At 35.4% G+C, this 14,481-nt stretch overlaps 1 protein-coding gene and 1 pseudogene across 4 annotated transcripts; one reads left to right on the top strand and one right to left on the bottom strand.

Annotated features, from left to right (window-relative positions):
* LOC18792340 lies at nucleotides 3,772-5,279 on the top strand (annotated as a pseudogene).
* Nucleotides 8,564-9,961, bottom strand: LOC18790599 (transcription initiation factor TFIID subunit 15). 4 transcript variants are annotated; one of them, XM_020561323.1, is made up of 4 exons: nucleotides 9,798-9,961; nucleotides 9,262-9,661; nucleotides 9,044-9,120; nucleotides 8,564-8,896 (listed from the first exon to the last, which is right to left on the bottom strand). In XM_020561323.1, exons 2-4 carry the CDS (start codon nucleotides 9,639-9,641, stop codon nucleotides 8,877-8,879), a joined length of 477 nt encoding a protein of 158 aa, XP_020416912.1. In that variant the 5' UTR covers nucleotides 9,642-9,661; nucleotides 9,798-9,961; the 3' UTR covers nucleotides 8,564-8,876. The 4 variants fall into 4 exon arrangements, with proteins under 4 accessions (XP_020416912.1, XP_020416930.1, XP_020416916.1 ...); XM_020561341.1 differs by having other exon boundaries at nucleotides 9,004-9,120; nucleotides 9,798-9,960; XM_020561327.1 differs by having other exon boundaries at nucleotides 9,000-9,120; nucleotides 9,798-9,959.

Below are 14,481 nucleotides of genomic sequence, written 5' to 3'. Positions count from 1 at the left end.
ATAATATATTATAATATTTATATCATACTATATATAAAAGGAGTATCGCCGCGCGGCTTTACTGGGGTCCTTTTTTTTTAAATAATTAGTATAGCCGTGCGGCTACCTTTTAAATATAATATACTTAATGAGAATTACCGTGCAGCTATACTATGATTTTTTTTTTTTATTGAAAACAGTATGGCCGTACAACCACGCGGCTATACTATTTGTGACACGTGACTAGGAAGGTGGTTTTTTATATATTTATATGTAAATAGTATAGTCGCGCAGCTATACATGAGATTTTTTTTAAGTCGAAGTTTGCACTCACTAAACTACTTATTTTAAGACTATACAACAATCACTGCTAAACCTGCTAAACCTGCTAAACCCAATTTCCGCCCCCGTGGGGTTAGACCACTTGGGTTATATTTTATAGTCTCATTGAATGTGAAGAAAGTAAGAATCATAGTAGGCAGTATTGTGTCATCTCCTAGGCTCCTCCTGGGTGGGTGTAGCTCTGTTTTTTCTAATGTTTGGAAGAAGCAGCACCAGATAGATGGTAAATTGTTTTCTAGTCTTCTTTGGAAAATAGAGAGCAACTTGGTTATTTGAAAATTTAACTACAATGGCCTATTGCGATATAGATGACATCATGTTAGAATTGAAAGAGAAAAAAAAAAGAAATGTGTGTCAAATTATAGGATAGCACCTCCTAATTGGAGATGCTCTTATTGGTACTTCTCTTGGGCTTTTGTCTATTAAAGTCAAATGTGGGGTTCATCTCTTCTACTCTCTTTTTCCCCATTTGGCAACTCACTTAAGTATTAACTTGAGGGAGACAAAAAAACTGAAAGAGAGAAAAAGATAGGAAGAATTAAAACAAGTATACAATTCAGAAAATTGCAGCTTCCTTTGACTTGATTTCGTACTTGATTCTGGAAGACTAACCAAGTGAGTGGATGACCACAAATGATTTAGATTTTTCTACTAGAGGAACGCTCCTACTTGTCAATTGTCAGGCAAGACACCATCATTCTTGAACTAAATTTGAAGTAAGCCCACTTTTGATTGAAGAGAATTTTGTCCATTTCACACTGGAGAGAGTGATGTTTATTTCCATTCAATTACGCATCTAAATTTGATATGACGTCCATCGATATTGTCGATAATGCATCAGTAAACGTGTTTACATTGATAATTGATATTGTGTCAAAACGAATTCTACTCCAAGCTACAGTGAAAGGGGATCCCTTATGAGAAATTCATCCTATCTATGCAACAGGAGGAGGAGACAAATCTTTCTTCTTCTTCTTTTTTTCTCTCAGCAAACAAGAGGGCATGATCAAATGTCAAAATCTATAACAGAAATGCAATATCCAAAGAATGAAAAGCAGTCCAATCAAGGAGAAACTAGCAAATATTAGTGAATCAGCAAAACTTATGAATTTAGCAAATAAAGACCCTGAAGCCAGTTTCAAGCAGAAAAAACTTACTTGTGTAATATGAAGAGCCTCCTCAAGCCGCTGAATTTGAATCCATTGTTCTGTAACCATGTCAGCCATCTGAAAGCAAAGAGAAAGAAGCCAATGGCAAAATGAACAACACACTAACAACATCACACACTCATAGCCATAGACCAAAGATGGATTGAGTACATCAGACCAAAGATGGATTGAGTACATCAGTGCATGACCTATTGAGCCTGAGAGGCAACCGTTTCCAGTCTATTCTCGGCATCTTGTGCTTTAGACTCTAAAAAATGGGCCTAGGCTGGCGGCTAGGCGGCTAGGCGGCTAGGCGGGCGCTAGGCGGCTAGGCGGCAAGGCGGCTAGGCGGCAAGGCGGCTAGGCGGCTAGGCGGGCGCTAGGCGGCTGGGCGGGCCTTCTAGGCGGGTTGGGTCTTTTTTCGGGGCCGAACCCGGAGGATGAAGCAGCCGAAACCGAAGAAAAGAAATCGAAGCTTGAGTTGATAGAGAAGCGAAACTTCGACTGCAACCTCCGTCCTCTGTGATTGCAAGTTTAGTTCATTTCGAATATATTTAGCGAGTATAGCCACCCGGCTATACTCTTTAAATAGACAATTTTGTCATATCATTTTAAGGTTTATATTTTATAGTCTAAAGCTGCTGGGGTCTTTTTCTTTTTTTTTTTAGTCTTATTTTTAATAAATAGTATCGCCATGCGGCGATATTCCTTTTGAAAGTAAGATACTAAAGAGTATAGCCGCCAGCTATACTTTGTTTTTTCAGTTCAAAAAATGGTGTAGCCGCTCGGCTATACTTGGGCGCTGTATCGCTATGGGGACGCTAAGCGCTATTCCGATCCTCCTTTTTTGAAAAAATGAATAGGTTATACGCAGGATTTTTTTAAATAAAAGAGTATAGCCATGCGGCCTGACTAGGGTTTTTTTTTATAAAGAGTATAGCCATATCTTTTTTTAAGAAAAAATTGTTTTCCTCGATTTTTGTTTATCGATAAGAGTACAAAGCACTATCCATTACTATTAGGCCATTACTCGAGTCTCTATTGTCTCCTTTTGAGTTTTTACTTTTCCATAGTTATTATCCGTATAAAGAATTTAGGATTTTGAGATTTAATACTCGTATTGTACACAGACATACATATATTTCATGTTTAATACACTTGTTTTTTACAAAATTTTCAATAATACACACAAAATTCACGTATTATACACATATTTTTTGCAAATTATTGAATAAAAATTTAATTAAATTATATTAAAATATTATATAGTGGCTAAACTTATGAGTTGTGATTTGCCAAAATATTGCCGAATAATATACAAAAAATTAGAGAACAAACTCTCGATATGCACATCGACATCGATGTTGGCATAAATGTATCAATAATATGTCGATACATATTGTTGGTGTGGGAGCGATTTTCGTCCCACGGGAATATTCGTCTAAGATTTCATCTTCTTCTTCATCGTCCCTTTCTCCTTGAAAAATAAATCGGAATAAGAAGACCACACCTTGGGGGTGTTGGCCAAAGGCTCTCCGATGCCTAAGTTAGTTCAAGTGTTTGTAGGAAAACAATAGCTAACGAAAAGGGTATGGAGTTGTATGTATGGTGTGAACCGGGTGGCCAGAGCCGTGTGTGAGAGAGAGAAAAAGTATGGCGGCTAGGGATTTATGATAGGAATTTCTGCAGAGTTTCAGATAGAAATTTAGACGTACCTCAACCCTTGTGTGTAGCCATGTATTTATAGAGCCTCGTAGGGTTAGGGTTTGGAGAAAAATAATCTTTGTTGTGAAAGGAATTATTTTTCTGATGAGATTTAAATCAATTATGGATTTAATGAGAATCAAATCCCTAATTGGCAAGAATCCCCAAATCAAATAATCCTCAAATGGAAGGAAATATTTGACCTAGGGTTTGCGAAAATTCAGTTCCCACAGTTGGCAACAATGATATTGATTGCATATATATCAACAAGAGTAATGCTAGGCTTACCACATTTTTCATACCATATTGTGTACCACATCTCTAATAGAGGTGGAGCCCACCAATACAATGGGGCCCACCTCTATTAGAGAGGTGGTACATAATGTGGTATGAAAAATATGGTAAGCCTAGCATTTTTTTATCAGTCTCTACCGTTAGAATTTCCTTCCCCATTGCTATATTTACGCATCGATCATTTTTATTTAAGCAAATATTTTTTAAATTGTTGAACTTAGAACTCTATTAATCGAGAGAGAAGTGTTTAATTATAGATAGATAGGTTGACAAAAGTTTGATTTGTCTCAGCCTGTTTTTATTGGAAATAAGATTGGAATGTGGAAATATCTATACAAAAGTAGAGTTAAGTACTTCATGTGAGTTTTTAAGGTCTGTGTTTTTTTTTTTTGTCGAAGTCAGTGTTTAAGGTGTTGGTATGCAATAACTAATACAAGATTTTGATTTCAGTTCCCTTTCCTGCTTGCAGTCATCAATTAATGTAATATTTGTTGATTCTGGTGCTAGTACATGATGATGAGGGGGAAAAATGAAGCTCCAAATTATGACATAGAAAAACAGCACAATCCTTTGGAAACTTCGATGAGCCAAGAGTTGGCCAACTTGTCTCCCCTGCCCCCATTGCATTGTATCTACAGAGTTCCTGAGTGACTACGGCGAGGAAATGAAAACGCCTACACACCTCGAGTAGTCTCTATAGGCCCACTTCACCATGGCAAAGAACACTTGAAGGCCATGGAAGAGCACAAAAAGAGGTATCTAGCGTATTTTCTACATCGAACCCAAGTAAGCTTGAATAATTATATAAACAAAATAAAGGATCAAGAAGCAAGATGGCGCAGTTATTATGCAGATTTCATTGAGTTTGACAGTGATGAATTTGTAAGAATCATTCCAGTGGATTCAGCCTTCATCATTGAGTTCTTACTGAGGAAGTGTTTTTTAGGATTTAATCATGAAAATGACTACATATTTGAGAAACCACGGATGAAACGCGATATATCGCCTGACTTGTGAATGCTTGAAAATCAACTGCCATTCTTCATTCTGAAAGATCTTTTTGACCCTGATAAACTTTTCCCTCCTACTAGTAGGAAATATTCAGTAATATTTGTTTCTTACTTTTCGTTCAAAGATGCAATCTGAATCTATAGGGAAGGAACAGAAGACGATTGGGAGAAAAATTTTGTTCCAGGAATAGAGGTAAACCAGTTTGTTGATTTTATGAGAATTTTGTGTCAACCAATGGAACCAAAAACTAGAGGGAAACTTAAATCTCCCACAATACCAAACATGGCAGAGCTACATCAGGCTGGAGTCAAGTTTAAGGTGGGAAAAAGCGAAAGTCTGTTTGACATAAAATTCTCTAGTGGGGTTCTCAAAATTCTGAAGTTGAAGAGTATCGGATTCGACAGAGCTGACATTCAGAAATCTCCTGGCTTTCGAACAATGTCACTGCAAGAACATGAATTACCTAACTAATTATGTTTTCCTCATGAAGCGTTTGGTAAGTTCATCAAAGGATGTGGAGCTGGTTGTTGTTGAGCATGGAATTGTTCAAAATTGGATAGGTGAGAACAGTGGGGTATCTACTTTGCTCAATAACCTTGACAGTGGGGTCATTGTTAGCAACTACTGTTATGCTACTCTATGTGATGAGCTGAACAACGACTGCAGAACTCGCAGGCACAAATGGATGGCAAATTTGAGGCAAAATTATTTTAACACACCGTGGTCAACTGTTTCTGTCATCGCAGCTAGTGTTCTCCTCAAACTCACCAAACAGTATGCTCTGTCATATCTATTATTTAAGCTTCAACCACCCCTAGTCTCTCCTTTGTATTCTCCCTACCGTTGAAAGTAGTCTAGTCTAGCTAGCAGGTTCTGGCTTCCTTAAAGTGGGTCGAAGAGATATTCGAATAAGAGAAAGTTTGTGTATTGTATGTCATTGTCACTCTGGCAAGTTGGTGGTAAGATCAGGTTTTGCTCAATCTTTTCATCAAGTTCTTTAACTTATTTGGAAAATGATTTGGAACTTAATGGCATGGGAATGTCTTTATGGTGCACCATTTACATGCTTACACCATACATCCTTCTATACATGTCTACTGGCCATTGTTACCTGGAAAAGAACAACCTCCAAATAACCTTTCAAGTTGGCACTCCAAAACTAAAACTACATCCACCATTTTCTCTTTTTCTTCTTCCAAAAGGCATCATCAGTAAAAGGGCCACGACTCCGCTACGGCAAAACATCAAACACATGGCGTGCACTTTTATTGCTTTCGCATATGACCCGCAGATTCAACCATTTCAGACGGCTTAATCGGCAATAACAAACGTAATAAGTAAGAATCATGAAGCTAGATCACAAGCTTGCCTACAAATTTGTGGGGTACGGAAGAAAGAGAGACGACAGTTAAATGCCCCGAAAGAAGCCATGAAGTGTTTGAAATTTGGACTCAAACTGAACTTTGTACACGGACTTGGGCCGGATCTTATGTTGGATCCATTATTGAGAAATGGGCTGTATTGGGCTTGAATTGCAGGCAATGACAGACCAACCCAGTACTAAATTATAATTTGTGAGTAGTTATATTTCTTAATCGTTTGATCAAACTAACTAATTTAATCCAACGGTTAAAGCGATAGGGTCTCATCTAAGGGCCTTAAGGCCCTCACTATAGAATTCCTGTATAATTTGTTCTCTTTTGTTTTTCTCCTTTTATTGGGAAAACGGGTTGCTTTTCAATTGGACAGAAAGAGAAGGCAACAAACTTTAACAAAATTGAACATGCTCGGCTTATAAAAAGTAAAACAAAATACCTTTAAAAAGCCAATTTTGCATCCATTGAACTGGATTAAAAAGTGCCCTTGTTTTTCCTACCATTGACCATCACAGTGTTGTTAAGTTCAAACATGTTGTACTTAATCCGGTTAATTGTCTCGTGTTGATTGTTTTTGGGACCCAATCGGCATTTAAATCATGTCAAAAGATGTTCATGTTCTTCTTTCACAAGCATGATGAGTCTTTCAATTGTCTTGTCCTTTGTTAAGATTGAAAAGTAATCAGAAATTATCCTCTATTTGGATGATGGAAAATAATTTGGAATTTAGCTAAAAGTCGGGAATTTAAAAGGAGAAATAGACAATTCACTTGTTTGGTAACTTAAGCACGAACTTTATTAAATGATACGCATAATAAAAATCATGGAAATTGCGACATCAAATTCTTGAGTTTAACTTCCACCATAATAAGAGTCATTTTACAATTTTAATAGTGTCATTTACAAAATTCGACATATATAAATCCAAGTACTGAAATTTTCAATTGCTAGAAATTGAAATGATAGAAATTTAAATTAAGTCATTTAGACATCTATGTAATTTTCAATTCCTTCATCAAAATGGAGGGTTATAGAATTCTCAAATTATAAGTATGCCAAATTTAACATCTCTTCGAATGTCATTTATTTCCTACAAGTAAGATTTTGTCCTGCATATCACGGATGAAATTATTTAATCAATATAGAAGAAAAATAGTGGAAACTAATAAATATTCTTTTTGTTCATTTTCACATGCAATAAGATTCAGATAAAGAAGAAGAAGAAAAAAATCTTAATAAGCAAGTTTTGACATGATTGAATGTAAGGTACTTCATGGCACTAGTTCACTAAAATCAACAAAGCATATATAAAAATGAAGTAACATAAAGCCAAGCTTAAAGCGAAACAAAGAATCTTGCTAAAAGCTAAATAATGGAGTGTAGTAGCAGACAATAATGAATGTGTTGTTGTTGCTTTTTGACCAATAAAATGTGCATTTTGCAGTACTTAAAAACCCAACCCCCATGAGGTCAATGAGGGAACCCACGAAAGGTGTTTGCTGAAAAGTTTGGGAATCCTATGTGAGTTTATGCTTTAAGTTAAAATATGTTCAATTAGAGAACTTTGTTTTGGAAGCTCATCATCAGATTTCTCAAGGTTAACCCCGTCCGTTAATCAAAGAATCGAATGTTAATTAGAATTAGAGAATAAGTGCTCTATTACTAAAATTATAAATTTTGTAAAAATAAAGATGAGTGCTCTAACATTGAAACTATAAACCCCATACTTAGTAAAAACCTTACTAATTCCGTACCAATCTTTCACCTTTTTTTTTTTTTCTTTTTTTTTTTTTCGATCATTGCTTTTCTTGGTTATTGCTGCATTTTCGCTGAATGAATACTTTATCTCAAGAGATTAATTAAGCATGAGAAAGGGCATATATGTCCAGCACATATAATAAATAGTTTTCATTTACTAATTAAGCATATATGCTCACTTAGTTAAAATGGAGTCTGTTCAGCAACAGGGTAGCCTAGAGGAAAATGTCTTGACTTGCAGATTAGCTAGTAGTCTTAAGTTCGAACCCTTACGGTACCTTTACAGTGTGTGTGAGAAAATCCTCACCCTCCAATATCGCTTGTATAAAAAATATAAATATAAATATAAATTGGAGTTTGTCAAGTTTCAACCTCCACTGACTGCTGCGACAAATGGACACGCATTGAACTTGAAAGATCACTTCCATAATGGATAGCAGTCCTTTAATCTTGAAAAGAAAAAAACACACAATTGAAATTCGAGTTTGAATTGTTGGACTTGATATTGGTTTCCGAAATATATATTGTGGAACATATATACATCTTTTATCAATGCTCCAACTCCCTTGCAAAGGGAAATTTCTCTAGAATTAGTTTTAATTCTTAAAATGTGTAAAGATAGAAGTTTTGAATTCCCTGTCCTTGGTGCGTTGTTTTAACCAAAAGATCTGGTTTATGGTCCATGCATGACGTGAACAGCTCCTTTGGTATATATTATTGCTTTGCAGATATCTCATTTGCAGTTTTTAAGTACTCAAATATATTCCTTGGACCACTCTTAGGATAAAAGCATTCTTGATACTAGGGATGGAGCATCATCCACCATATATCCACTTCTCTCTCTCTCTCTCTCTCTCTCTCTCTCTCTCTCTTCTCACCATTAGCCAATTAAGAACAAGGAAAGTAAATAATTACTTGCAGCTGCGGCAATGGTGCTTAAATTCTCCAAGACACAGAAAGAGATGATAAATTAGATTTAATACTACCAGAAAAACTACATGCCTATATAGTTCATATCATAAGAAAGCTCACAAAATGACAAATCATTTAGCTTTGTTAAAGTACTACTTCATCAAGTCTTCATCAGACACAATTCAAATTAAGCTCCTTAGAAAACAAAAGATAGAAACTGGAAATGAAGGAGAGGGGAAGGAAAAGAGAATTAAAAGAGAAAAAAAAAATATAGGAAGGTGGTCATCTGGCCCACTAAAGGAGTAGCTAGCTCAAGCCATTATAAGGGAATCATGTTCTTCTCTCAGTTCCTTCAGCAAAGTACAGCAGTACCTGAATATCATCAACATTTATATATTAGTTTACAAACCAAAAAAGAAAAAGCAAAATAATTTAATTAAGTAACTATATATTTTTATATATCTTATGTACATACTCACTGAAAATGATGAAAATTTACGAGTTAATATGGAGACTTGCCACCATTGTTGTCCCTTGGAGCATTGCATCTGAAACATTCCGTCCTGCTAGCGAAGTTGTGCTCATTGCACCCTGACCTGTCCAATTAATTCAACTATTACATATAGGTGCGTGTACTCATATATGTAAAAAATTTGCGAGCAATGTTTCGTGTATGTGTTGTATATTATGTTATATGAGAGATATGATCAGTAATGTGATCTGATTTATAAAGTAACCTTGTGCAAATCCAATCTCCGGATTTCCATCCGGAGCGACCAGAGCTACTTCCACCGCTCCCAAATCCAAACCCTCTACCCTCATAGCCGCCACCTCCGCCACTGGAAGATTCATCCTTGGACGCACCACACTTGAAGCAGCTGGAGCGGCTGGCAAAGTTATGCGCTGCACAATTGCCAATGGTGCAGTACCAGTCACCGGGACGGACATCCGGGCCAGTGGTGAATCCGAATGAACCACCACCTCCACCTCTTCCACCAAAACTTCCATACTCAACTCTCTCCCCACTTTTTGGCTCCCCGCACCTCTGGCACGAGTCCCTCCTTTGGAAGTTGAGATGGTTGCATGACCTACAGTTCCAATCTCCTGGCCTGCTCATGTTTCTTAATTTGAGCTCTTCTGGATTTCAGAGAATATATATTACCAACAAAAAAACAATATATTAGTTAGCTAAAATGCATCATTTAACAAACTTCAAGTTCATTAGGGAAAAATAAGCTACAAAAGCTCAAGAGTGAAGTTGAAAAGGCCTCACCTTGAGAAAGCAGAGTTGAATAGAAATGCCTGAAAAATTAAGATTAGTGGTGGAGGAATTTGGTGATTAAAGTGATGGGGTTGGGGAGGTTTTTATACTTGCTTAAGGGCCTCGAGAAACGAGTGGTGGATTGTACCCAGTAGAGATTTAGGGTGTGGTTTTTCTTTTTTGATATTCTCTTCATCACTTTGCTTCCTTGAACAATGGAATGTATATCACAAAAAAGAAAACCAAAATGGGAAAAAGAGATAAAGAAATATTGAAATGGGATTCTAAAGATACTAAAGAAAGAAAGAATTTGATGATAAAGCTTTAACTAGTGTACTTTAGGGTTTCCAGAGGTTGCAAATGCATGAACATATCCAAAAATTTCTTTTAGTTCCATAAATGCCCTTCTTTTTATCTATCCACCATGTACTCCCATAGCTAGAAATGGCTAGTTAGTTTGAATTTAATTAGCACTATAGGCTTGTAAAAAAATAAGAAATTAATGTTTTCTAACCAGATTGAGCAATCAAATTTGTCGTTTATATAAATATGTTCATGCCATCTAAATTTACAATTTGACAATATAGGTTTGTAAGCATATATTCTGGGATGGTCCCATGAGTTGTCTAACGTGGACTATATAGCCGAGGTGAGTTAATTTGTTTTACTTTTTTCCCTATAGTTATTATGTAGATTTAAGGTTTAGTCCAGTTCAAAATTAACAACCCACCTTTAAGGTAAATTTAGCTCACCTTATTTTGAAATTTTGGGTCCGTCTCTACATATATTACTCTAAAATATATAAAAGCAGAGAAAATGTGGCATGCTTTAAAGTGAGTTGGCAATGCTACACCCAAGGGCAGATCCACATAGGGGCAAGAGGGGTCAATTGACCTTTGCAAGCCCGGAATCCACCATTGGAGGCGAAGATGTTGACCTCTACAAATTGCCTATAAACTGCTTGATGAAATGCTCCAGAGGGTGCAACACACCAGCACAGCAGGCAAATTACCTTATTTCCATTTTCAACATTTAAGTAAATGTCTTTGTCCTTTTACTTTTATTTATTTTTATATCACTCCATTTACTTAAGTTTACATTGTAAATAAGGAAGTACCCCCCATTTAGATTCAAATAAAAATACTAGAAAATCAAATTCCCACCAAATCAAAATATGAAAAATCAATTTTAGTGCAAAATACGATTTATGCTAAAAATGATGGCTCATTAAGTCAATATATACTTCGTACTAAAATCCCATAAATCAAGTTTTCTCATTTGATGTGTAAGGAATAAAAGCCGCCAAAAATTATCTTGAGAAAATGATTATTCTGAAAAACTAATTTTCATACTTAGCCAATATTTTTACATAAAATAATTTTTCATGTATGATATGAATGCATGAAGGGACCTAAGGTCAATCTAGGTAAAAAGTCAATCCACAAAGAGTTTTATAAGAATAACCTAACTCTTACATATTGAAGAAATATTTGCTTGAATAAACTCCCCCTAAGACAGTACTCATAAGGGTCCAAAGTTTGAGAGCTAGAACCCAAAAGAAATGCAGATAAAGCTCAAAATCAAAACTACGATGAACCTAAAAAATGACGTAAATGCCCTAAAATGAGGAAGATTGCGCTAATATATGCCAGTTCTTATGTCAAATAGGACGAGACGCCTTGGGAGGCAAAGAGGATTGCGCTAATTTTTTTGGTTTATTATCACACTCTTAGATATATTTTTGGTGTATTGCCATGTGTGTCTATTTTTTGAAGTTGCAATTCTCTTTGATAATGAACATGAGTATTTTGTATGGTTTTATCTATTAACTATGAATTAGAGTATTATCGTTTCATTTCAATGGGTCTATTTTGTATAGAAATTTTTTTAACCTTTTACACGTTGACTCCCGGAATGAAAATTCCAGGATCCGCCACTCTACACCTTGGTTAAATGTGTTATTGTATGGAACATTTTTTTTACATAATTAAGAAGCAAGTTTCTGAGAAAATTAAGATGACCTTCATAATTTTCAGGCAATTTGGTTGGTGTGGGAGAGTCAAATTCCAGCCTTTTAAGATATTGTTTCCATCTAGCTCAATCATTCAGAAGAGATAGATACATATTACAGCAAATGATAGGGATGTTTTTTTTGGTCGAAAATGATAGGGATGTAATCACAATTCAAAGTTAAAAAGTATTGTTCCTTAATACAATGCGCAATTTGAAAAGCAACAAGGAAAACCATGTTGATTTGACTTTGTTAATTTATTCGTACAACAACTATCTATAATGTTCATGTCCCCACAAAAAGAAAATAGCATGCATTGTAACCTCTAAACACAGCATATAGCCATGCACCCCAATGTCTTTTAATTATTCTAATCTATGAACCTCATGAAATTCTTTTGACCGTTTGCATTTATTTAGGAGTCACCTTCCTTCTTGTTGGCTTTCTTGTTGAGTCAGGACTGGATAAGCAGGAACAAAATTCACTGTTTTCCTGCCAGACAAAATGAATATTCTTCACACATCAAAAAACCCTTAGGAGTGGTCAAGCCTGCTTTTCTGTAATTTTATAACCCCACATCCTAAGGGTGTCACTATACAAGGAAAAATGGTGGTTGCTTTTCAATTTTTCTTGAATATTCTTTCTTTGTACTTGGAACTACAAAAATTTCCTCTAAGTCAAAAGGGTTTTTAGGGTTACCACAATTTCTCTCCCCCAGCCCAGAAAAAAATTAAAACACAAAAGCAATTGATCCATCGTTTGGTAGCTTAGGGCCTTAGCGTACTACACATTAGTTGATAAGAACTGTATCAAACTGCGGAACACAGGATGTTGTAATTTGAGGGGATTCAATGTACTATCTCAGCATGTTAAAAGCAAAATATCGAATAGACTGCAGCTAATCTTACATAAAAATATGGTCACACTCTTGCATGTCAGCTGGTTTGCTAATTTAGAGAAGATATGTTACCGTTGCCCAACACATAGGCACATAGCTGAAGCCAAACACAAGCTGTTGCATGGCTAAAGATGTTCAAAGAACGTCCACATTAGTTGTATTCTGTGACCAAATTTTAATAATTGAGATCAGAAACATGGATTGGAGTGGAGGCTCAAAATCAAAGAAAGAAAGGGGAAATTAATTGGTAGAGTTTCGATAAAGATAGTCGAAGCTGATGATGATGGGAGAGGAGTCTTCGAGGTTCAAATTTTGACCGTCTTTTAATCTTTTTCTTTTTCTCACTAGTTGTGTACTGCAATTCATGCCTTTTTCACTGTCGTTTTTACTTTCCCCCCCGTCCCCCACCTTACTCGTCCTCACAAATCTTCATTTTGAATCTTTGAATAATTATGTGAAATAATAGAAAAGAAAATCCAATTATTATTATTTCAAGATTATTCACCACTCACCATGCCATTTTTTTTTTCTTGGGGAATGGTAAAGAAGGCTGTAGCAAACTGTGAAAAAGCAAAAACAAAGGAGGGGACTGATTCGATTCTCTCATTGGGAAATGCTTCCATGCATGACCATGACCAAGCCCAATACATTCCACCCAACGTATATATATATATGATCTTTTAGCTTTCTCTTTTTAAATACAATGTAAAACAATTCTGATTAGAGGCCATTTGAAGATGTTTGTGAACAAAGTATTAATGCAAATTCAATTTGTTTGCATTATCCACTTTCCCTTATATACCATTGGACAAAGAGATGGAACCTTGTACCTTTTGACCAATTTCAAATTTTACAAGCAACTTCTTGATTTGATTCTGAAAATAAAATAAGAAAACTTCAACAAATTATATGAGTATTGTTGAGAGTGCAAATCCCAAATCAAAGAATTTAGAAAATTTTAAACTTTTTTATTTATTATCAATTAATTTTGAGTTAAATGCTCGCATTTTAATATAACGATATCAATGCATACTATTCACGTAACCCACCCATAATAATGCTTAGAATTATTTTCCTTTTTAAAAAAAAAAAAAAAGTAACACAGATTTAGTAAACGAATGTGATTATCCAAACATAAAAATCGAGAATACTACAAAATATATATTTTATGTTTCTACGTAATGCGTGTTCGGTTGCATGCACGTGAGATGAGTGTGATGTCATCACACAATGATAAAAGTTACCTCTTTTCTTTTACTTTTTTAGTCCTCCAATATCTTTTACATTATGCTCTGAGAGACTACCCTAAAATGTCCACCTCTTTGATCTTTTTTTGCACGGTTTTCCACCCTTAACCCATCTCCAAATATCTTTCATCTTTACTACAGAAACGTTGCCCTTTCCGCTTTACAAAACAACACAAAATTCCTCAATTTCTTTTAATAAAAAATCTCCTCTTCTTTTGCCCGCTTTTTTTTCCACCAAGATGACTGTAACTTGGGATTAACTTGGAATAATTTTGTAAGGGGTTTGTAGTTATGATAGTTAAAAATAGTTACTCATGCACTCGAAATTATGTGTTCCAATCCCTCCTCACTCAGTAGCATTGCTTATGTCAAAAAGACAAAATGCAATAACTCTTTGTTTGTGATGTTATCATTGAGAATAGAGAGTATGACTAATTTCTGACCACCCAAAAAAAAAAGGGAGAGTATGACTAATTCTGTATCCAAGAAATATGGACTATTCTTTACCAAAATAAGAAGGGAACTATTTTTTAGTGGACT

The sequence above is a fragment of the Prunus persica genome, chromosome G1, assembly GCF_000346465.2.
Source record: "Prunus persica cultivar Lovell chromosome G1, Prunus_persica_NCBIv2, whole genome shotgun sequence".
NCBI classification, from domain to species: domain Eukaryota; kingdom Viridiplantae; phylum Streptophyta; class Magnoliopsida; order Rosales; family Rosaceae; genus Prunus; species Prunus persica.
Note: the sequence above shows the minus strand (reverse complement) of the source record. Positions and strands in the feature narration are given on the sequence as shown.

Bases quoted from the DNA above. Each gene is read 5' to 3' on its own strand.
- LOC18790599 (XM_020561323.1), bottom strand. From the start codon at position 9,641: ATGAGCAGGCCAGGAGATTGGAACTGTAGGTCATGCAACCATCTCAAC. The intron at 9,121-9,261 runs GTTACTTTATAA...TTAATTGGACAG, and splicing joins GGAGATTGGATTTGCACAAG to GTCAGGGTGCAATGAGCACA. The intron at 8,897-9,043 runs GCAAGTCTCCAT...GATGATATTCAG, and splicing joins TCCAAGGGACAACAATGGTG to GTACTGCTGTACTTTGCTGA.